At 48.4% G+C, this 22,711-nt stretch overlaps 1 protein-coding gene across 11 annotated transcripts in view; it reads right to left on the reverse strand.

Annotated features, from left to right (window-relative positions):
- Positions 1 to 377: 377 nt before the first annotated feature.
- Positions 378 to 22,711, reverse strand: part of LOC143329824 (dedicator of cytokinesis protein 3-like) — a 150,629-nt gene continuing 128,295 nt past the window's right edge. Inside the window, exons 24-55 of one of the 11 annotated variants that reach the window (XM_076745949.1) lie at positions 21,898 to 22,083; positions 18,950 to 19,142; positions 18,535 to 18,662; positions 17,961 to 18,065; positions 16,749 to 16,847; positions 16,498 to 16,592; positions 16,298 to 16,373; positions 15,674 to 15,774; positions 14,652 to 14,710; positions 14,337 to 14,485; positions 14,146 to 14,231; positions 13,992 to 14,018; positions 13,552 to 13,647; positions 13,273 to 13,333; positions 13,062 to 13,155; positions 12,811 to 12,959; positions 12,468 to 12,554; positions 12,075 to 12,179; positions 11,742 to 11,883; positions 11,465 to 11,631; positions 11,267 to 11,353; positions 10,941 to 11,120; positions 10,140 to 10,223; positions 9,412 to 9,528; positions 8,914 to 9,044; positions 8,207 to 8,351; positions 7,896 to 7,977; positions 7,682 to 7,800; positions 7,513 to 7,600; positions 7,095 to 7,214; positions 6,304 to 6,389; positions 378 to 5,188 (exon numbers count right to left, since the gene is read on the reverse strand). In XM_076745949.1, the coding sequence (XP_076602064.1) occupies positions 4,496 to 5,188; positions 6,304 to 6,389; positions 7,095 to 7,214; positions 7,513 to 7,600; positions 7,682 to 7,800; positions 7,896 to 7,977; positions 8,207 to 8,351; positions 8,914 to 9,044; positions 9,412 to 9,528; positions 10,140 to 10,223; positions 10,941 to 11,120; positions 11,267 to 11,353; positions 11,465 to 11,631; positions 11,742 to 11,883; positions 12,075 to 12,179; positions 12,468 to 12,554; positions 12,811 to 12,959; positions 13,062 to 13,155; positions 13,273 to 13,333; positions 13,552 to 13,647; positions 13,992 to 14,018; positions 14,146 to 14,231; positions 14,337 to 14,485; positions 14,652 to 14,710; positions 15,674 to 15,774; positions 16,298 to 16,373; positions 16,498 to 16,592; positions 16,749 to 16,847; positions 17,961 to 18,065; positions 18,535 to 18,662; positions 18,950 to 19,142; positions 21,898 to 22,083 (4,137 nt within the window). In that variant the 3' untranslated portion in view covers positions 378 to 4,495. Of the gene's footprint in view, positions 5,189 to 6,303; positions 6,390 to 7,094; positions 7,215 to 7,512; positions 7,601 to 7,681; positions 7,801 to 7,895; positions 7,978 to 8,206; positions 8,352 to 8,913; positions 9,045 to 9,411; positions 9,529 to 10,139; positions 10,224 to 10,940; positions 11,121 to 11,266; positions 11,354 to 11,464; positions 11,632 to 11,741; positions 11,884 to 12,074; positions 12,180 to 12,467; positions 12,555 to 12,810; positions 12,960 to 13,061; positions 13,156 to 13,272; positions 13,334 to 13,551; positions 13,648 to 13,991; positions 14,019 to 14,145; positions 14,232 to 14,336; positions 14,486 to 14,651; positions 14,711 to 15,673; positions 15,775 to 16,297; positions 16,374 to 16,497; positions 16,593 to 16,748; positions 16,848 to 17,918; positions 18,066 to 18,534; positions 18,663 to 18,949; positions 19,143 to 21,897; positions 22,084 to 22,711 lie in introns of all 11 variants that reach the window. The other 10 variants (XM_076745965.1, XM_076745933.1, XM_076745957.1 and 7 more) reach the window with 10 other exon arrangements.

The following is a 22,711-nucleotide window of genomic DNA, read 5'->3' on the forward strand; positions in this document are numbered from 1 at the left end:
GTGAGGGTAGGAACGTAGACTGACTGGTAAATCGAGAGCTTCACCTTTCGGCTCAGCTCCTTCTTCACCACGACGGACCGTTACAGCGACCGCATTACTGCTGCCGCTGCACCGACCCGCCTGTCAGTCTCACGCTCCATCCTTCCCTCACTCATGAACAAGATCCCAAGATATTTAAACTCCTCCACTTGAGGCAGGAACTCTCCCCCAACCTGGAGGGAGCAAATATTCATGATTTTATTAATGTGCTAAAAACCTGCTCTGATGGCTTCAGGCCCAAAGGTTTCACGCCCTTTGGGTCTCAGAGAACACTGTGGTGTCACTTACTGCAGAACACTGATGTAAACATGTGGAATGAAGGCAGGCTGAATCACAGCTGATCAATAAAACCTTGTTTAATGTTTGTCATTAATTATGAATCCACAACACAGCAGTTTGTTTAGTGAGTAGGAAAAAAAACGTGAGTATTTACATCTACTGTCGCACACGTCACAGTTTATACCCATGCTAACACGATAAAGACTTTTATATACAAGAAATACTTATTAGCATCATTGTACAAAGGAATAGCATCATAGTAACTCACTATCTGGATTTTTCATTGATGCAAAATACACAAAATAATAACGAACCTCCGCTCAGCTGCCCTGAAATAATCAGAATAATTAGACAAAAGGAACTTGTATTGTTTGCTGTTGTCTAGGTTTAAAAACACTTTTTCATCAGAAAGTACAAGGCGAGACGATCACAGTCTACATGTATACAAGGTTTGCCCTTTATGATCAGTATAAATACTCTGTCTCCTCGTTTATGTACACAGAAGTCAACCCGTCTCCTCCGCACTGAACATATTCTTTCCCTTCACATCCCATGACAGCGTTTACAAAGACCTTCAGCTTCAGCTCTGATCAGATGAGCCCCACACGTCTTCACTTTTAGAAAGTACCAAATCTGATCACATTTCCTTCTCTCACCCTGCTCATGTGTTCAATAACAAAGTACAAAGAAAACAAAAACTTCAGCGCTGAAAGTAACAAAATAATTCCAACTGGACGTCGAATAAAAATGTCTGATCATAAAAGGCTTTGCATAGTTTTTTTTTTTTTTTTTTTTTTTAATATAGATGTGTGAACTATTGTGACATCATGTGAAGGTTTGGATGACCGACTGAAAATTTCAGTTTATTTACACGTGATCGAGAAAACACTCAGTGTCCAGTTTATTAGGCACACCCGCCTGACACTGATGGAGTCTGATTCGGCAGCCCTGCAGTGAATCCTCCCCTCATGCAGGTCAAAATGTTCAGATTGTGCTGAGACTGTTTCAGAGCTGCTGATTCAACCGGATGATCATTTGGAGGACGTAGTTTGTAGCCAAATAACGAAACTCATCTCTAAAACAGTCTGAACAGACTGGACGTCCTTCACTCTGCTGACTGTTAGCTTTAGCTTAGTGTAGCTAATAAACTGCTAGCTGAGTTTGGAGCCTTTAAATTTAATACATTTAACACAGTCGGCTTACTGTAAAGCCTGTAACGATCCCTCCACACTCTGTAAAATCATTCTCAATATGATCAAAATTCTTCAGAAATTGCTAACTGAAATCACACTGGTGCATCAGTACAGACCGCGGTCCAACTCTGAGAATCCTAATTCAGCGTCTGACGGGTGGAGTCAGCGTTCAGACAGCAGGAGGACACAGTCTGTCCATCAGCGTCTGACGGGTGGAGTCAGCGTTCAGACAGCAGGCGGACACAGTCTGTCCATCAGCGTCTGACGGGTGGAGTCAGCGTTCAGACAGCAGGAGGACACAGTCTGTCCATCAGCGTCTGACGGGTGGAGTCAGCGTTCAGACAGCAGGAGGACACAGTCTGTCCATCAGCGTCTGACGGGTGGAGTCAGCGTTCAGACAGCAGGGGGACACAGTCTGTCCATCAGCGTCTGACGGGTGGAGTCAGCGTTCAGACAGCAGGAGGACACAGTCTGTCCATCAGCGTCTGACGGGTGGAGTCAGCGTTCAGACAGCAGGGGGACACAGTCTGTCCATCAGCATCTGATGTGAAGGCAACGAACTGGACAAATGGTCATTCAGATCACCACACCAATAATCACTTCACCTACTGTCAGAGACAAATGAACCGTCCTCAGTGCTGTAGTGAAAAGACTCAGGTATGAATCACATTCACTCATTTTACCCAGAATTCAACTTTCCTTTTTGGAAAAGATTACATGTTTAAGTGTGACAGACGCATGCTGCACCTGCATGTGGACACAAATCATTATTCTGAATAAATAACTGTTGAAAGCTGATGTTAACTTCTGATGATGATGATGATGATGATGATGATGATGATGATGACGCAGGAGCTATTTCACACACAGTTTTCATTGAAGGATCAGTAACTAAAAGATAAACATGATCCGATGTGTGGAGTAACAACAACAGGAACATCAAACCTTCACGAACAGAAGCTCTTTGTAAACTGTTTTCTGGCCTGATCCACATCAAACATCACTTTTCTTCCTCACTTTGAATAATTTCTTTTATCCAGACAAAAGCACGTTCGTCCTGTAATGTAAAACTTTTCCACACAACATTCCGACTTCGGAAAAACCTGCAGGAAAAAATAATTCAGTGTCCCAGTCAGCCGGAAACTGGGACACCTGAATGGAACGCAGCCATCATTGATTCATTAATAGCAGCTGTGATTCGTCAAAGCGAAGCTAACGACCTGTCAATCACTCGTCATCAGCGTCCATGATCCTCCATCTGTGGACTGAACGTTTCACAGCTGCTTAAAAACCAGCACCCGAAGCAGGTAATCAGGATAATATTTAAGCTAAATACAAAAAATCAAACATGGTGATTATTAACTGACGTTTCTATGAGCTGACAGTAAAACCAGGAGCAGGTTTAAAGGATGAGGCTGGTGTCATTCTTTGTTTTTAAAAAATGTTCAGTGGTTTCATGAATCTGCTGGTTGACTCAAACAGGAGGAAATGGTGTTTGTTGGGGACTATTTTCAGTGGCGGATTAATACACGTCCGGTGGAGTATTTATGGAAACAGGATGTGTCTGAGAGTGTCAAAATAAAATACAGAGCAGGAAAACACAGAATATCACCAGTCTTATCTTTTACCGTCTTTGAAGTTAGAAATTCAGGACTTTAGCTTCAGGAAGCTAAACCAGGTGAGCTAACAGCTGTTCACAGGTCAGCGTCGCCCGAGCGATGAGGTGGATGTCAGCATGTATGTAATCTGAGCTGCTGGCCAAAAGTAAAAAGTTGAACATCTTAAAAACAAACTAAAAACCAAAGTCTTATCCTTCACAGTACGTTTACACCAGATCACCAAGATTAAATCCTGCAGATTAAAGTCCTTCATGATCCAGGTTCTTCTTCCTGAAGCGTAGAGACGTCAGTGCACGCAGTCCTCCAGTGCTTCACCTCTGAGGGTCGCTCAGTCTGTTCAAGATGCAACCAGTCAACAAACATGCATACAAAACGGCTTCCTATTAAAAAATGTACAGTCGTTACAGTTCATTACTTTCATAAAAAAGTGTATTTTTATTCTAGTTAATATTCTCTATAAATATCATCGTCTGATGCTTCGCACACATTTACAGGTTCTTCCTCAGACGCCTCCACAGCTAAAAACCTTCACAGGGTAAAAAAAAAAGCAGAAGCTTGTTTTTTGACCGCTGGAGTCGAGCATACGACACACTCAGTGTGTGTGAGGCGTCGTCACGTCGTCCTTTTTAACGTCAAGCGGCTGCTGAAGGCTCCGGGAGCCGTTTGTCTTGCATATTTCCACAAAGGCTTCACCTTCAATCAAAGGATGAGATTAAAGACAAATTCTAGACTTCTGCATACTGTTTGACATTTATCTACACACTCGGAGATTTTGTTGGAAATGTGATTGTTTCTGCAGTTTGTCTGACCAATGGGGGGGTGTCTCAGTGTGACGTTTGATTGGTTCTTGTTCAGGACTCTGGAGTCTTCGTCGTTACATTTTCTCTCCTGTCGTCTTGTTTCCATTTTAAACTGCAGATCTAATAAATGTGTTCAGATTATAACTCTGGTGTTTTGTTAAAGTGCTGCTGAAACATCCTCATCCTCACAGAGCAGAATTAAATCTCTCTCCTCCACCTTCTGAATGATCGATGAACGTGATCAGTGAGCAGGAAATCAATAACTGTGCAGCTTCGGTTCATGTAGAAAAATGTGTTTGTGGACGTTATCGTGATGGATTTAGTGAAGAAGCTGACTAAATATTATTTTCGTGGTTTAACCAAACAAACGGAGCTCGACGTGCTCGACGCAGCGACGTGATGAAGGTCGTTTGGTTAACGGATGATGAAGGCTGACGGTCGTGGCTCTTCATCTTCAGTGATTAGTTTGGTTATTGAACCGGGACAACAGCTGGAGTGTGACAGTCTGTCGCCATCGCTCACTTTCAGACTCTACGTTCTGCTCATCGTCCTCGTCGGCGCCGCGTCACTCCTCGCTGATGCCGTGCTCCCAGGCCACTTTAGCCTGCTCATCCTTAGTCGCTGCGATTATGGGCTGGGAGATCTTACGCGGCATGGGCCGGGGTGCAGGAGGAGGCGGTGCAGACTGGGCGTTCAGGGGGTCTTCTTCAGGGATGCACCCCTCTCTGAGGTAGGGTTTGGGGGGCAGGGCCGGAGGAGGCTCGTGGAGGTGGTAGAGAGGAGGGTGGTGGGGGATGTAGTGTGGGTGGAAGTGGTGGTAGTAGTGGTGGTGTTGGGGGTGCGGCAGCCCATCCTGCTGCTGCGGTTGTTGTGGAGCTCCGGTGGAGGCCGAACCCGGAGCCTGGGGCTGGATTTGCCCCCCCGCCTGGGCCGGGGTGACGCCTCCCGGGGCGGAGTGGCTGCGGCAGGGAGGGGGTTTGACTCCGTCCAGGACTTCAGGCTCAGAGACGCTGTACCGGACGGGCTGGTAAGGCGAGTCCAGGTCTTCCTGGTCGGTGGTCCAGGCCTGGCTGCTGGGGACGGACTCCAGGGTGTCTGTGCGACTGGCCGGGGGGTCGGAGGAGGAGGCGAGGCCGCCGAAGTTACTCTCACTGAGGGAGGAAACTCCAGAGCTGGCGCTGCCCGACAAGGTGGAGTTACTGCCATCCAGGATGGACTGTGGACTGGTGGGCGAGGCAGGTATAGGGTGCAGGGGGGACTGCAGGGGGGCACACAGAGGCAGACACAGAGTTAGCACTGACAGTCAGTGTGTTCACACACTGGAGCAAACAGCTGTTTCGACTCATCAACAGCTGGATTTATTCAAGGATTTCTAAAGTGAGGATCAAGGATCAGAAGGAAAAACCAAAGTTTGTCCAAAACAAAACAAAAGATTAGAGTGATGAAAATAACACGCAAGTATAAAATATGGGCAGCATTAGCATTAGCATTAGCATTAATGACAATAATAACAGTCCACGACTGATCAGCCAATGTATCTGCCATAACCACGCTGATGGATGAAGCTCGCTCCGTCCAACATGCACTCTCACATCTAATCTGTATTTATTTATTATGTAAAGGTGGTTTTAAACAGTCGAGGTGGAAACACAGAACATAAGAGCAGCTTCTCGGCACATGAAATCTCCAGATCGTGTTTAGAAACTAGAAGAAATCAAACTATTTGATGGCACTTTCTCTCTGCACAGCATGAAGAAGTCAGATGTTTGTTGTGGTCAGGAATCAAACTGACGGCACGGAGGTTAGAAAAGTACACGAGGAGCGAAACTAAAACTGAGAAAGGGACAGAAAACAGGACAGAGAAAGAAGAGGAGGGTAAGAGAGAGACCAGACCGTCACGTCCTGTTCTTGGCTGATTCTTTGTGGATTTATTGATCTTGAATGTCGGCGCTCTCTGCTTCTGTGACACTGACAGACGAGCGTTCAAACTGTGCATCAGGACGTTCACAATAAACCTCACAGGGACAGAATGAAGCTCAGAGTCCGTCTCTGGGAGGCCGGACGTGTAAATGAACGTTATTATCCTCAACGGTGTAGTTTGTGGTATAATTTTAAATAAAAAAAGCCTCTTTTTTGCATAAAGTTTCATTAACGTCATCACAGTCAAAGTGAAGCAGAAGCAGAGATGAAAACAAACGACGTGACGACATTCAGTGAACTGGTGAACGATCCAAAGTACAAACAAGATGGACACGAAGAAAAGCACCAGGACAGTAATGTGCCTTTCCTGGGGAGTACAGACGGACAGACAATCATCCAGACCAACAGCAGGAGTGAGGGGGAGGAAGAGGAGGAGGAGGAGGAGGAGGATACCTTTCTCAAGGAGCGCGCAGGGAGAGCTGGAGGGAGGTCGCTGACCTGGTGGTGGAAAGCGTCAAAGTGCATCGACAGGTGTTGCCCTACAGGGGGAGACACAGCAGGACTGAGAGCGATGCACACACACACCTCAGAGCAGAGAAGAAGAGGAGGAGGAAGAGGAGTGAGAAAGAAGGGCAGGGAGGAAGAGGAAGGAGAGAGGGGGAAGTAGAAGTGGGCAGGAGGAGGACTGGAAGGGAGAAGCTGGAGCAGAGAGGAGGAGGAGGAGGAGGAGGAGGAGTGAGGGACGGGAGGTGTTTGACGGTGCTCCTTCAACAGCCTGTTCAGTCCTGTAAACTCCCAGTTTGGGTTTTTCTGTTTATAATGGGAGCTGCTGAACTGGTGAACTGGTTTTTGAGTCTACAGTCGATTATCAGCGTTTTGAGACCTTCAGGCTCAAACTTCTGTTGCTTTCGGGGGAGTTCAGGTCTCTCTTAGGGGTCTGGGCCCCTCCTGCCCCCCCCCCCCGAGGTTAATCCACAGCCTTCAGCGTGAGCAGGTTTCACTGGGAATAACTCTTCAGTTCAAAGTCGTTAAAGATTTAAAACGAGCAGAGAAACAGAATTCTGTCTGATCTCCTGCTGAAAGTTAAATAAGAGCAGAAACAAAATGATGGAAAGAAACAGAAACAGGAACATTTCTGACTGCGAAACAAAACAACAACAACAACAACAATACTTCAACTGCATAATGACACCAGCACACACACACACGCACACACACACTCAGAGTTTACAGTAGGGTCGTACCATGAGGCAGGTTGCGTGGGGGAACAGGAGGCGCCATGACGCTGCCAACATGGGCAGAGAGGAAGGGGAGGGCTTCCCTGGTACCACTGTCCAAACTCCAACTACTGGGAGTGGTGAGGACTGGAGGGGAGAGGAGAGAGAGGAGGAGGAGAAGTGAGGAGAGAGGAGGAAAAAAAAGTAAGAGAGGAGAGAGAGGAGGAGGAGAAGTGAGGAGAGAGGAGGAAAAAAAAGTAAGAGAGGAGAGAGAGGAGGAGGAATAGAAACAAGAGGTGAGCAAGAGAAGAAGAGCAGAGGAGGAGGACAAGATCAATGGAGAGTATTTTTGTACATACTGTGTAGTCTTATCGTGTGTGTGTGTGTGTGTGTGTGTGTGTGTGTGTGTGTGTGTGCGTTCGTGTGTGTGCGTTCACTTGTTTACCTTTCTCAGCCACAGAGAGGTTGGGGTCACTGCAGGGTTTGCAGGGACCAATCACCTGATGGAACAACGCTCGCTGGAAGTTGGTTGGCTGAAGAGAAAAAGTTGCTTGTTACGCTTGATGCACCTCATTCATCCCGCTGACAGGTTAGCCAGGTGAGTCAGACCATACCTGTCCGTTCTCGGTGATGTTGGTGTACATGGCGCTGCTCGGCCGCTCTCTGTGCGGCGGCAGCAGCATCAGCATCTCTCTGTTGTGTCTGTATTTATCCGGCAGAGACGGCGAGCCGACTGCAGGGCGACAGACAGGAAGCACAGTTCACCTGGAGAAAGCACTAAAAACCCGGAGCTAACCGCACAAAGTGCGCCGTTTCTGAGCCGCTTACCTCTGATGGTGGAGGGGGCGGAGTTTATCATCTGTGATGGCGCAGAGTGGGTGGAGCTCAGGCTGGAGGAGGAGGGGCTTGCCTGCAGCGAGGAGGTTGTGATGAAAGTAAATACAAACTGTCTGCACGAAAGTCTAGTTTTGCTGTGTATGTGATGTAGATACCTGATTGTCTGCTAATTCTGTATTGATCACTTAGAATAATTAATCGATGTGTCTCATGCTGCTGTAACATGTTTACCTTCCTCTGTCGGGATCAATAAACTCATATTTGATCTCTTCTCGACCCTCACGCTGCAGAGAACCACTGACCTGCATGCGGTAGAAGTCCTCGGGGTTCTCCACCACCACGCCATCGGCCAGGATCAGCAGACTGCCGACGGTCCCTGTCTCGCTGGAGTTGTGAGAGGAGAGAGAGGAGGAGGAGTTTCGCACTGGAGTCAAAACAGCTATGGGACTGGGAGGAGGAACCAAGGACGGACGGTAGGAAAGCAGGGGAGGGGTAGAAGCAGAGGGATGGAGGAGAGAGAGTGCAGGAGCACAGGGAGGAGAGGAAGGGAGGAGAAGGAGGGACGGAGGAAAAAGGAGGGAGGGAGGAAAAAGGAGGAGCCGTGCAGAGTACAACCGAAACAGGACGAAGGCAAACAACAACCAGAACATGCATGAAGTGATTTAGTGGGAATGAGAAAGATGCAGGAGTTTGCAAGCAAGAGCAGGCAAGAGGCAAGATGAAGGGTGGTGTGATGGAGAGAGAGAGACAGAGAGACAAACAGACAGACAGACAGACAGACAGACAGAGAGACAGACAGACAGACAGACAGACAGAGAGAGGAGGAAAATGGTTTCAGAAAGTGTGATGTGTGCAGTCGACTGTAGAAAACACACAGAGCAGTGAAGAAATTAAAGATCATTAATGAGAAGCAGAGGATGAACTCAGTGATCAGCGAGGAGATGAAGACGGCAGTGAGAGGAAGGCGTGTGTGTGTGTGTGTGTGTGTGTGTGTGTGTGTGTTGCTGACCTGTGCCGGTGCATGAGCTTGAAGCTCTCGGGGCTCATGGGGCCGTGGGAGGCCAGCATCCCTCTGGGGGTGTTGGCTCCTGATCCAGCCTTGTCCAAACCAGGCAGACCCTGCAGCGCCACATAGAAACACTGCTCTGAATATTCACGCTGCCCTCACACATCCGCGCTCTCATGTGTGTCATCCACATATACATGAAGTCAGATCTTAATGTCTATCAATGGATTACAGAGGAAACGTCCTCTTTGAAGCAGCTGCTAATCATCCTCCTCGCTGGGATGATCCACACGTCCAGCATGTTTACAGCAGGAGGAATCCTCTGCTACACTCAGCTTTGGTTAATCACCTTCAGGCTCATGGAGAGCACACACCGTTCTGTCTGAGCAGCATCTGTGCGTATGTTTCCTCATTCTGTTGTTCCTCTGGGCTCTGCGCTCTAAAAGCCTTCAAATAAAACAAAGTGCAGCGCTTCTGTTGGGAATGTCTTCCTGCACTCACGTGGCAGAGGCTGCTCCTCATCATCTGGAACTGATCGATCAGCTTCTTGTGCAGGGGACGCATTTCTGGGTGCACCAGCTTCTCGTGCACGGCCAGGCCGACTCCGAGGACGTGAACCTGTGGGAAAATGACAAAACATCATTTTTCCTGCGCAGCGAGAGCTGAAGAGCTTCCTGAAGTCCCTCCTGACTGTGGACGAGCTGCACCGTCCACACTCTTCACAGCTTTAATCCTGAAGAAAGTTTAGATGTGACGAGCAGACGTCAGCAGTTCGCTCAGCGCACTCATGCTCCCGTCAGGATGGAGCATCATTTACTTTCAGCTTCGTTCCAGCTGAAACTGTAAAACAGACTGTCAGTACATCGTTTGTTCCATCCATCACTTCAACATTATACATTATAACTTGAATTATAGTTTCATTTTTCCATGTGTTCACACCTGAAAACAGCAAACTGAAGACCTCCCTGCTGAACTGATCATGTTGCTGTGATAAAAGGTCAGATCTGATGTGTGCAGCTGAGAGCAGAGAGTCTCCAGAGACGGCCGAGAAGTCAAAGGTCTCATGGTGAAACCAGAGGATTCGTCTCTGAGGAAAGTTCTTGTATCCTGTAAATGTGTCACCTGCTCCAGCATCACAGCTTGAGTCTGTCCACACACACACACACACACACACACACACACACACACACACACACACACACACACACAGTGTTCAGGTGGCGTCTCACCTGCTCCTGCATCAGGTCTTTGAGCTGTGTGATCTTCTCTGTGTCTTCAGGGTGGCTGCTGATGTACTCCTTATCAAAGAAAGCCTGGTGACAGAGGACAGTCGCGTTACAAAGGAATCACCTTTAACACTGAGGTTAATATTGCTGCACATGACGTGTGGCGTTCATAAGCTTTGATAATAACCTGTGGCTGCACTGCAAAAAAATGTCACTTTTTAAAACTGGGAAAACATCTCGTCTGGAACACCCACAGCTCATTTGTCAGGATACAAGAGTTTGACGAAGCAGTTTCGTTCTTGTCAGTCGATCAAACTGATTTTGGATTCTGGAAATTTTACTTTGAAGGATGAAGTTACTCAGAAGCAGACATAAAATCTCTGCGACAAGTTAGAATATCTCAATGAGATAATTAAGGTTAAGGTTAATTAAGATAATTAAAGACAAAAAAGCCTGAAACAAGCGAGGTGCTCTGACGTACGAACTGCCTGATAAGAACGTTTATCTTGTCAAAGAAGCACAAACCACCTTGATTTAGGACATTTCATCCCACTCAGGTTTTGGTTTTTGCGTGTATGTTCAGCACCATCAGCACATGAAACAAAAGGTCTTTCTATCAACACAGCGAAGGCATCAAAACACGAAGCGGCTCTAACTCATCTCCATCACAGCTGCTGCACGCGGACCTCAGATCATCTGTGACCTCTGATCTGTAAAGCAGTTTACTGAGTGTGCGTCTGTGGGTTTAATCAGTCTGCAGCTCTAACTGCTCTGTCGCTCTGTCTCGGCGTCTTTCTGTCCGACCTCTTGGTATCTGGCGATGCCTCCGTTGACGGCGGCGTCGATGACTCCGTTCAGCGTCATGCTGAGCAGGTTGATGTTGCCGTGCAGCTGCTTGTGTTGGTACTGGCTGATCAGGCTCCGCAGCTCCTGGTTCTTGTTCTCCACCACAGAGATGGCGTTTTCTAACGGGCTCACCTCCACCTGAGTGACGGAGGAGGGCGTCAAAGTGGGAAATACAGATAAAGAAAACCACAGGAAGACTTCCTGTTGATGCCTTTCATGCTAACTACGCCAGCAAGTGGAGAGTTAACGAGACCCTGATAAGCTGATCTGTCTTTGCATCTCACCAGCTCTCTCTTGTCCACTTCGAACCAGCGTGAAATGCCGGGCAGAGGGTGGGTGAGGATCAGGGTCGTCCTCTCGATCCACAGACTCTGAAACACAAACACAACACGACGTGTTTGATGAGACTGTGATGTGAAAACAGAATGTTAAGTCAGAAATCTCCAAACAAGCAGAAAGCGTCTGGACTTGTCCCCGCTCACCTTGAACTCGTTGTCTCGGTCTTTGGGTCCTTTGTGGAAGGGCCGGTCGTAGCGGAAACGGCGGACGTTGTTGACCCGGTAGAAGCTCTTGATGCGATCGGGGACTCGGTCCATCTGGAGCACGCTGACGCTGTCCGGCACCGGAGTCACCGCGTAGATCTGCAGGTCTGAGCCCAGGGGGTCAAAGAAAAACCTGCATGACTGGAGGGACTGACTGACTGCGGTCTCCCTGAAAACTGTTCATGGGTGCTGTTCATGTCTCTCTGCTGAAGGATACACTGAGCATCACACTGCAGAATGGCCTCATCTGGCTGGTTGGGGTGCTGCATCGCAATGGCCTGCGGGAATTCTCCCAGCATCCTTTGCTGGAAGGCCTCGAGCCTTTCGTAGTCGTGGCCGCGGCAGACAAACTCTTTGTTCTGGAGGTTTTTAGAAAAGTCATCATGTTAACGAGCAGAATGTTTCTGAGACAATAAATGGAGTTTAACTCAGCAGCAGTGATCCACCTGTCAGGCTCTTATCTGCCTTATTCACGACAGTCATCACACCAGGTGAAACCTTCCACACAGAACACCTGCGTCAGCCAACATCCAAAGAAAAAATCACTCACTCTGAGGAAGAACGGGAACTTCCTGCCGTAGAACCCAACCCTGAAGAACTCGGGCTCCAGGCGCTGCTGCTCCATAATGTTGTCATAATACGCTGCCTCCATTTTCTGCACACACACACACACACACACACACACACACACACACACACCACAAAAGGAAGAATAGTTGATCATCGCGTGTGTGAGCTTGTTCGATCACATCTGGAAATGACACAAACAGCTGATAGAAGGACGTGAGTGGCATCTCACAGTGTGACAGAAACATGACAAATGTTGTGTTTGAGGCTGTTTGTGTGTGTGTGTGTGTGTGTGTGTGTGTGTGTGTGTGTGTTTGTGTTTGTGTTTGTGAGTCACTGAGTTAACAGAAACCTCAGTTTGTGTCGTGCTGCTCACCCGAATCCAGCTGAGACTCTGGTAGTCATAGAGAGATTCATACTGGAAGGCCAGCTCCCTGCACAGAGGGATACCGAACTCCCAGCACTGGAGGACACACACACACACACTCACTCACACACACACACACACACACACACACACACACACACACACACACACAGAAACAGACAGACTTCTTTAATGTGGCTTTAAGTAAAAATGTGCACAATGAATAAACAGCTCTGTCTCTATCAGCTTAATCAAACAGAGGCTGTTCTTCCTGTGGGGTGTGTGAGTGTGTGTGAGTGTGTGTGTGTGTGTGTGTGTGTGTGTGTGTGTGTGTCGCCCATCGTCCTCTCACCTTTCCCTTGTTGAAGTAGTGGATGACTTTGCGGCAGAGCCCCTCTTTGCGATGCCACTCGGTCTGAGCGGGATAGTGCAGGAATTCTTTGAGAGGACGCTCGTCCCAGTGCAGCAGCTCCCAGTACAAGAGCAGAGTGAAGGCCGCCTCTGTGGACAGACAAGCCCAGTCCGGCAGGTCACACGTCGTCCACGCAGCGTGTGTGTGTGTGTGTGTGTGTGTGCGTGTGTGTGTGTGTGTGTGTGCTGTACCTGTGTAGTTCTCGGCCTGTAGGTGCATATCACACAGCTTGTGGATGTAGCGGATGTACATCTCCTCCTTGTTGATCTCTGACTTATAGAAATTCTGAGCAGACACAAACAGATGGTCATTTCTTAAACCTTCAGCTTGTTTTCGGTCTTGATTCTCCGCTGTGAACATCAGCGGGTTGGACAGAGGACATCGAATGGACGTGGATCTTACCAGGAGGTTGACAGTGCAGCCGATCTTCTTGTTCTCCGTCTCATCTCCCTTCATGCAGTCTCTAAAGACGAGACGGAACAGTTTGACAAACGGCAGATTCACACTGAGTCACTCGGTCACTCGGCTGATTAACAGCGTATCCTGTCACTCTTCGTCACTGTCACGCTGTCAAAGCCTAGCGGGAGCTGGAGTTGTTGAATGTAAACAATCATGGTTTTATCTGTCAAACTGAAAAAATCTGACTGCCGGTTACGTAGAAATACTAAAGTTGTATGTTACCGGTAGTCCAGCAGTCGTTCCATCAGCCGAGTGACAGAGGTGACAAAGGAGATCCCCGTCTCTCTCCACGTCTCCTGCTCGATCTTCTCCAGCAGACTTCAGGGGAAACAGACACCAATGAATCATTTACAGCCTGAGTGAATGAATCAAACCTGCAGCTTCAGAAACAGCCAAAAGCCTCCGCTGTGCATGAACGTTTGTTAGAGAGCAGAGATCAGTTAGTCAGCCCGAAGAGAAGATTTCCCTTTCTCTGGATCCTATAAGATAATCTGCTCCTAAAAATCTGCAGAATGGATTCTGTGTGCAGTGATTGGTTGGTCTCAGGTGGACTGATGGTCTACCATCAGTCGCAGCTCTTTACACAAGCTTCGCTGCAGGTTTTACAGACTCACACCACCATCATGCTGACAGAGAAGAACATAGAAGAGCAGGTGTCGTACCTGGGGTAGGGCCCAAACAGCTGGGTTCTAGTCCCGCAGCACAGAGCAAAGCAAAGAGGAGTGTTAGAGCAGAAGGCGTTAACTGTGTTTCCAGAGAGAGGACGGAGGGATTCACGTCTGAGAGGAAGTTAAACGTGATAAAAAGGTTCCTTACAGCAAACTGAAGAGCTCTCTGTAGTTCTCGTCGCCTTTCCCCTCAGAAACCAAACTGTCCAGCTTGTCGATCAGCTCGGCCTCCACCTGCACACACACACAGGTTTAAAATGAGCAGAAGAAGAGCCAAACGATCAGACCGTCTTCCTCTGTGGTTTTACGTGCTGTGTATCTGTACATGTGTCCGTGCACCTGCTTGAAGTTCCCGTTCTTGCGCTGCTCCCAGTCCATCATGTCGTGGAAGATGGGGATCATGATGTTTCGAACCTCCACCTGCGGCACCAGCGTCACTCCCAGGAACGGGCCGATCATGCCGGGTATGAAATGGATCTTATTCTCACCTGAAACCAGCAGACATGTTTCAGCCGACCGTGGAAACATCAGCAGCTGCTCGGCCGGCGTGCTGCTAAAGTTCAACACTGTAGACAAACTGTCTGGAAAGACGTTCTTCTGCTCCTTCTTTGGGTTTTACTGACACACGAGTAGCAGATATTTGGAAAGTCTTACCGAGGTTCTGCCACATACTGAACAGCTCGTAGGTCATCATCACTCTCATGTCTCCGTACCTGCAGACGGACAAGAAGCAGAGTCCAAACCTCAAAACTACTGACGCTCATTGTCTCACAGCTTAACCTGCTGCACTGACAGCTGTCACATGCAGCACGTTGCATTGTGGGATTGTTGTATTGTTTTTGCTCCACTGCTGAATTTTTGAGGCGCTGTGAGGATAAATTCACACACTCAAATAAAATGGCTGACAGGAAATATAGAGCAGCACGCTGTAAACAGGGAGCGATTTCTGACAGCCTCAGTGAAACAGAGAGACACAGAGACAGACACAGAGACAGAGACAGACACAGACACAGAGACAGAGACAGACACAGAGGCAGAGACAGACACAGAGACAGAGACAGACACAGAGGCAGAGACAGAGACAGACACAGAGACAGAGACAGAGACAGACACAGACAGAGGCAGAGACAGAGACAGCAAACTGAGAGTGAATTCTGTTGCCCATTAGTTTCATGTTGATTACAAACTACAGCAGAGAAACAACCTGAAATACAGACTGTCCTCTCTGTGGGACAGGAGGTCAAACCTCTGGAGACACGTCCTGGTGGTGATAATGTCTCGCTCCACCTCTGCATCATTTCTTTCCTACAACACTTTGTTGTTCTCCCTCATATGTCTCAATCCAGGCTGTCGTTTGTCTGATTTTCCATCAGCTGTGGAGCCTCAACAGAAGCAGCCTGAGGAAGTTGACTGAGTTCAGCGTCTGGGGGCCCCGTCCCCGGGACCGCTTGGTGGGAAATGAGCTTTCCTGGAGTAAAGACGTGTCCCTGCAGGACCCATAAAGTAGGTCGGCAAGTTTGCAGCGCTGCTTCACTTCAAAGAGGAAAATGGATTCTTTCGAATTCTGACTCTCAGCGTTTTAGCTGCAGATGACACACGAGTGTGAGGACGACAGTCACAGGACGGGTGTGTGTGTGTGTGTGTGTGTGTGTGTGTGTGTGTGTGTGTGTTCTTACTTGTCTAAGACCTTCTTCCTCTTAGCAGGACTCAGGTTTTCCAGCTGTAAACTGGGCTGGTTGATGTACAGCACTGCCAGGCTGAAGTAGGAGTTCCACACCTGCGCACACACACACACACACACACACACACACACACACACACACACACACACACACACACCTCTCAGTGCTCTCTCTGCACACAGCTTCTTTTGATGACTGTTCTGAGTGTGTGAGCGTAAACATGAAACAGATCGTTAGAGCTCTTCTGATTGATGATGATTCACTGTTTTCCCTGGAGGCAAAAAAAGAGCCTCGAGCCTCCCGAGACGACATGTTTCTTCCCTCTCGTGCACTGAGCGGCTTCACTTGCTGAGGAGGTCAACGGCTCCTGCTCCTCCTGCTGCCGTGTGGCCGCCTGCAGCCTCCTCCCCTGCAGCTCAGACGCTTTTCAGCGCCGGTACGTCGGCTGTTATTTGTTCACTGCTCTGCTTTAAGCTGTTTACCAGTGAAGGTGAATACGGAGCAGTGATGTGAGAGAAACACTCGACGATGCATTCATGGTGAAAATAAGGAGATTGGTTCCTGTCACGAGTGAAGAGGGACACCAGTTACATGCTTCGTGCTCAACGTGTCACGTACCTTAAAGTCAAAGTCGGCCTCAGTGAAGTTCTTGTGCAGAGCAGGCGAGAGGTACTGAGCCGTGGTCAGGATGATGCTGCACACACACACACACACACACACACACACACACACACACACACACACACACAGTAGTTGGTAGTTGTCAGCAGGTCAGTGATGCATGTAAACGCTGGCGTGGAGATTGCTTGTTGTCTTACTTGCTGGTGAGGAGCCTCATGACGTTCCAGTCGCGGGGGAAAATACTGAGCTTCATCAGGTTTCTGAACACACACAAAATCTTCAACAAGAACTCCTGAGGAGAGAGAGAGATGAAGATGATGATGAAGGAGCATTCCCTTCATCTACAGTATGTCTTGTGTAGTCCTCCACCTTCACAGTCACATCGTCAGACCTCTGACCATCAGCACACATAAAAGCAGCGCTCAGCATCATGATCAGCCTCCCGTACCTTGAGCTCCTCCTTGCTCTGAAAGTTCTCCATCAGGCGCTGGAAGTGGATATCTGTCATCTGCCGCAGGAGGGACAGGAGGCAGGACACGTACTCTCCCTGCCAATAGGAAAGCAGGGCATAGGCATGTGAGCCAATCAGGTGGAAGCGGTCAGCAGTAAGTGAAGAATCAGAGATGATGGCGGCAGGATGAGACAGGCTCCTTCTCAAGCCGACCCCGTCCAGCCTCCTCCGACACGAGCACAGACGCTGACAGACAGTTTGTCTTTTCTTATTGCTGCATGTGCATCAGGATAAAAGACCAATCAAAGCTTTTGTTTTACTTAAATCCACCACGAAAAGTCCGTGGAGGGAAAATACAACTTTAGATTTATGAGCATAAATAATGTTCACAAAGCAGCAAAACGGAGCTGAAATTCATGAACTTTGCTTCGTTTTCTTGCTTTTAATTATTGGTAGTGAAGAAAGTAAAGTTAACACCAGTTTCATCTTCTCCCCGCACTAGCTGGACGATAAAAGGCCTTAATACAGCCCATAATAAGGCGCAAAGGGAGCTGCAGTGGACAGAGCGAGTCGAGGCTGGACTGAGATGGAACCTGAGAAGAAACGAGTGTAAACGAAGAATGTTCATGAAACAACACGCAGGTAGAAAAAACAAAGAATGAAACATTAAGATCAACGCGAGCAGGAGCCAAACAAGAAGTTTAATAATAATCACTGAGCTGAACGAGCAGGCAGAGAGGAGGACGAGGAGAGGAGGGGAGGAAGAGGATGAAGGCTGAGGTGTTTCATTAGGGATGAAACCAAAGAGATGAGGGCGTGCTGGAGGACAGGTGAGTCTGACAGGATGGATGGATGGATGGATGGATGGATGGATGGAGGAGGGGAGGGCAACTAAATGAATAGTTTACTATATCAAACGTTAATATTCTGACTGCACTGTTGATCCTGATGAGTCCAATGACTTTTTAACACGTTTATTGAGACAGATCTTGTTGGATTTGAACTCGTTCTCGTCATTCAGACGTGAGTGCCATCACGATAACATGACGTTGAACAGTAATGTTAAAATGCTGCCCGGCCCTGAGACGGGTGGAGAGGTGGACAGGCACAGGATGGGTGGAGGCAGCGGGAGGTGAAGCTGAAGAAGTCGTATTGTTAGTTACTAACAGTGATCTCCGCGGTGCACTGCGGACAGCGTTGACCCCTTACCGCCTCCTGCGATTGGCTCTTGCTCATGATTGACAGCAGGGTCTGCAGGAGGACGTCCAGCAGGGACTCGACCATCATCTCCACCTCCTCCTGCACCGACGTGTCCTGAGGAAGAGTGGACAGACGGTGTGACGGGAGAGAATGGACGGAGGAGAGGTGAGACGATAGAGAGCAGAAAGAGAAGAAGTGAAGAAGAGGAGAAACAAAGAGGAGAAACAAAGAGAAAGGTCCAATGAAACATGTCTCCTTCATATGAATCACAGTCCTCACAGACATCAGGCAGCTTCTAAAGACACGGTTAATCATTTGCTCTGTAAATCCTGCACTTCATTCTGAAGACGGACGTCTCAGCAGCGACTGAACTGTCATGAAGAAGATGTTCACGGTCACCACTGTGTGACATCATCATCATCATCATCATCATCATCACAGGCCCCGTCTTCTCTGAGACTTTCCCAACAGCACGAGGACACAGTTCACATGTGCACTGAAATACAGTGTTTTACTTGTACATACTGTACATCTATCAGTGTGTGTGTGTGTGTGTGTGTGTGTGTGTGTGTGTGTGTGTTACCAGTGAGCTGCTCTTGATAATAGAGAATATAGAGCTGAGTATCCCAGAGCAGATCAGCAGCTCTTTCTGCTGCCTCAGATGGAGATGGATGTGATGCAGGACCACAGGAAGCAGGATCCTTCGAGACTCTGAGGACGCACGCAAACATGCACGCACACACACACACACGCACATTTATATTTACAGTTATACCAGACCATGTGCTCTGTGGCTGGAGGCTGTGATTGGTTAACCTAAGAAATCTTTTGTTTAGCAGATTAAAAGCTAAATCTGTTTCCTGTTCAGGTGTATAAACAGGTGCCATTTGGAGGATTCACTGTTTTACACTCTGCTGTATATACGACACTCACTGCTCTTTCAGAGAAGAAGTGAGAGATAAAACACCGCGATGTGTTTCTGTTCGGACAGAAACTACCTGGGAAAGAGAAGAGCCTGCTGTCCACCGTCCGGGCTATGGACTGCAGTTTGACCACGTCCATGGACTGTCCGATGTGCACGGTGGACGGCATGCTGCCCAGCGTGCCGCGCACAAACTCTGCCACCTCTTGCACCGTGAACATTTGCAGCAGCTCATCAAAGATGGCCGGGAACGAGTTCAACAGAGCGGCCTGAGGAAGACGAGGGAGAGGAGAAGGTGAGTGAGGAGGCGAGAGGAGTTTCTGCAGAGGAGGAGAGGAGTGGACAGTAGAGACACAGCGGGACGTAGGTTAATAATGTTAGCGTCTGTGCTCGTGGTGGGAAATGTGAGCGTGACTTCATTCTGTAACACGACAGCAGAGCAGAGGTGAGTGTCAGTGAGCAGTCCAGAGCACAGAGCAACACAACAAACAGGCGTCAGTGTGCTGAGGGACAGCTGTCCACAGAGAGGGACGAAGGAAAAACTCATTAGCAGATAAGAAGTCACAACAAGATTAAGACAAAAAGGACAGAAGAAACAGCTGGTGGAGAGAACGAGAGGTATTAATCCGACAGGATGAGAAACTCACAGCACAGCAACAAATGTGACGAGAGCGCAGGACGTCCAGCAGACAGCGGCCGGTTTCAGGTGAGGACGGAGAGGCCGATGAGGCTTTAGTGTTTGGACTAAACGCGTTCAGTCGAGTGTTTGCAGCAGGAGGACTCGGGTTTTCAGGCAACAAATATCCTGCCTGTCATCAGGTGCAAATATCATGTTCACAGGACTGACCGAGCACAGCTGCAAACCACAGCCGAGGATGAAGATCCGACTTCAGCATCATTTCATGAGCACAAACCTACTAAACCTCTGCACGACTCCATTAGGTATGACATCATATGCTCATATCATTACATCTGTGCAACATACATACACACTGCTTTAACAAGTGATTTCCCCAGCATGGGACAAATAAAGCCAGTGTTTCCCACCAATTAAGGAGACTGTGGCGGCCCTCCACAGTCTTGTTTGGGCCCGCCACAGTCTCGTCCCCACCCCCCCCCACCCCCCCGCTTTCCACCCTCCTCCCCACCTAAAAAATAATAATAATAACCAGATCCGTCAGTCAGCCGATTACACAGCTGTAGCCTACTCTGCTCTATAGCCCGTGAGCGAGAGCGCGCGCGTGAACACACACGCACGCGCCAACAGGTCGCGTTCATAGACGGTCCTACTGTCTGCTGCATTTGGCGCGATCCGCATCCATACAGTCTATGATCCATACATGACAGCAGGCCGGGACGGCATTTCAAGATTGTGTGAGGTAAGTGTAACTTCCCTTTTGGGCAGGTATCAAGTTCGATAACGGAGCAGTGTCGGCCATGTTGCTGATCTCATTGCACCAGTCAACTTCTAACATACCAAACAGAGTCTAACTTTCCGCTATCCCTGGTGCTGATTTCCCGGTAGCTAGCTACTTGTCCGCTATTTCTCCCTCTCCCGCTCGCGCTATTTCTCTCTCTCATCCCTCTGACGTTTGTGCTCTCTCTCTACCCGTTTATAAAAATTAACATGAAATTAATTATTTAATATCTCTCGTCGGCGAGAAAGAAAAAGAAAAGAAAAAGAAAAGAGGGATCCGACAGCACTGAGTCAGTGACTCTGCCACAGCCTTATCGGTGAAGAGGGGTGAGGTTATGGCTTAAAAGCTGTGGGGGGGCAGAGGGTGCGGCTGCCCCGGGCCCACGGTTATGAGGGGGCCCATCGCAAGGCTGATGCCGAAAAAACAAAAAGGGAAAGTCGGTCTCTTACTGCTGTATTTGTAAAGATATAAGTGTAAAAAAAAAAAAAAAACGGGGAGAAAACAGTCTGAATCAGAGCGTTTCTGAAGATTAAGAGGACATGCCACCTCTCTTGCACTGTCTGGCGATCTCTCTCTCTCTCTCTCTCTCTCTCTCTCTCTCTCTCGCTCTCTCTCTCTCTCTCTCTCTCGCTCTCTCTCTCTCTCTCGCTGTGCGTGTGTGTGCATCTGACAGAAAGTGACATCTGATTGAAGTGCGGGCGTCTGACCCAGGTTTGAGCAAATTATTGGTAAAATCCACGGCGCTGACCATGGTGCAGAGTGTGTCAGTAGTGTCACAATAGTGTGACACTCAGTGTCAAGCTGCCTGAGTCTTAGCTGACTATTGGTGCAGCATACATGTGCCAAGGTTATGGACAGCAAGTGTTCTTTGTTCATCGTTTTGTTTGACAGTGAAGATTGTTCACATGATTGATGTTAAGTTTTGTATGCTCTAAATGAATGAACGAGTGAGTGAATGAACAAATGAACAATTGATTGAATGAGTGAGTGAATGAATTAATGACTTTGTGTCATGGTTTTTTTTTCAAGATTAAATTTGAAATATTCCTGATATGCCTTTGTATGTTCTTAAGGATGATACCAACCTGTTATGTTCATATACAGCAATTTATATTACATTCAGTGGTCTCAAAATGCCCTAAAGAGATACATCAGGCTTGAAAACGTACACACACACCCAACCCCGAGGGTCAGAGACCCTCCCACCACAGTCTCCTAAAATCCTGTGGGAAACACTGAAAGCCTTATCTTATCTTATCTTATCTTATCTGTCTGCTGACATGCTGCTTTCACACTAACTCATTTATTGTTGGGGTGTGAGCGAGCAGCGGCTCCTCAGGAGTCCGTGTTTGTCCACGTTGGAGGACGGTGACGTGGGTTTGTGACGGAGCAGTCAGTGCGGGTCACATGACACGTGTGTGACTGTGTATGTGAAAGCAGTCAGGACGTGGAGGATCACAGTGTGTGTGTGTGTGTGTGTGTGTGTGTGTGTGTGTGTGTGTGTGTGTGAGGTTAGGCTCACAAACGGCTCAACAGGTGAATTAGGACTCTGGGCTTCACACAGGGAACGGGGGGGGTCGTGGTTTTCATCCAGACGTCTACTTACTGACAGCGGAGACGGCCGCAGAGCGTTGGAGCTCCAGGCCTGAGTGCAGGTGGCTTGCCCGCTGCCAGGAAGCGGTCCTGGGGCGGGGGGCTGGGCTTGGCCCGGGGTGGGGGCTAGTGCTAAGGAAGCGGCTGGCCCGGCACCGGGGCCCGGGCCTTGATTCGGGCCCGGACAAGGCTGGGAGCCCTGTGGTGTATGGGTGTGGAGGGAGGAGGCCCAGGAGGAACAACAGGGACCCAAAGGATAGAGCAAAGAATTGTGGGAGATTGAAAGTGGAGATGAGGGAAGGAAGCGAGGAAAGGTCCGAGGTACAAGCAGAAAGAGGAGCGTGAAGGAGAGAAGAGTCAGATTAAAGCAGCTAAAAGGAAACAAGCAAAGGAAGAAACATTTCTAAACTAGGAGCAGACGAGAGGACGTCATGTGATCAAAGCCTCGTCTGAACTACAGAAACACAACAAGTCACATGACGACACACGTCAGCTGTGAAAAGACAACTTCAACAAGGACACAAGATCAAAACAACAACAACAATCGTTTTAAAGTTTGATGCTTCTATGACAAATTAAACAGTTAAAGATAAAGATTTAAAGAACCTGGAGAACACACCTGTGTGTGTGTGTGTGTGTGTGTGTGTGTGTGTGTGTGTGTGTGCGCGTGTGTGTGAGAGAGTGTGTCTGTGCGCTGTGTGTATGCTCCTGTGCTCATTGTGTGTGTGTGTCCATGTGTTTTCTGTGTGTTTGTTCATGTTTTCTGTGTGTAAGTCTGTGTGTGTGTGTGTGTGTGTGTGTGTGTGTGTGTGTGTGTGTGTGTTCCC

This window comes from Chaetodon auriga, chromosome 2 (assembly GCF_051107435.1).
Source record: "Chaetodon auriga isolate fChaAug3 chromosome 2, fChaAug3.hap1, whole genome shotgun sequence".
In the NCBI taxonomy this organism is placed as follows: domain Eukaryota; kingdom Metazoa; phylum Chordata; class Actinopteri; order Chaetodontiformes; family Chaetodontidae; genus Chaetodon; species Chaetodon auriga.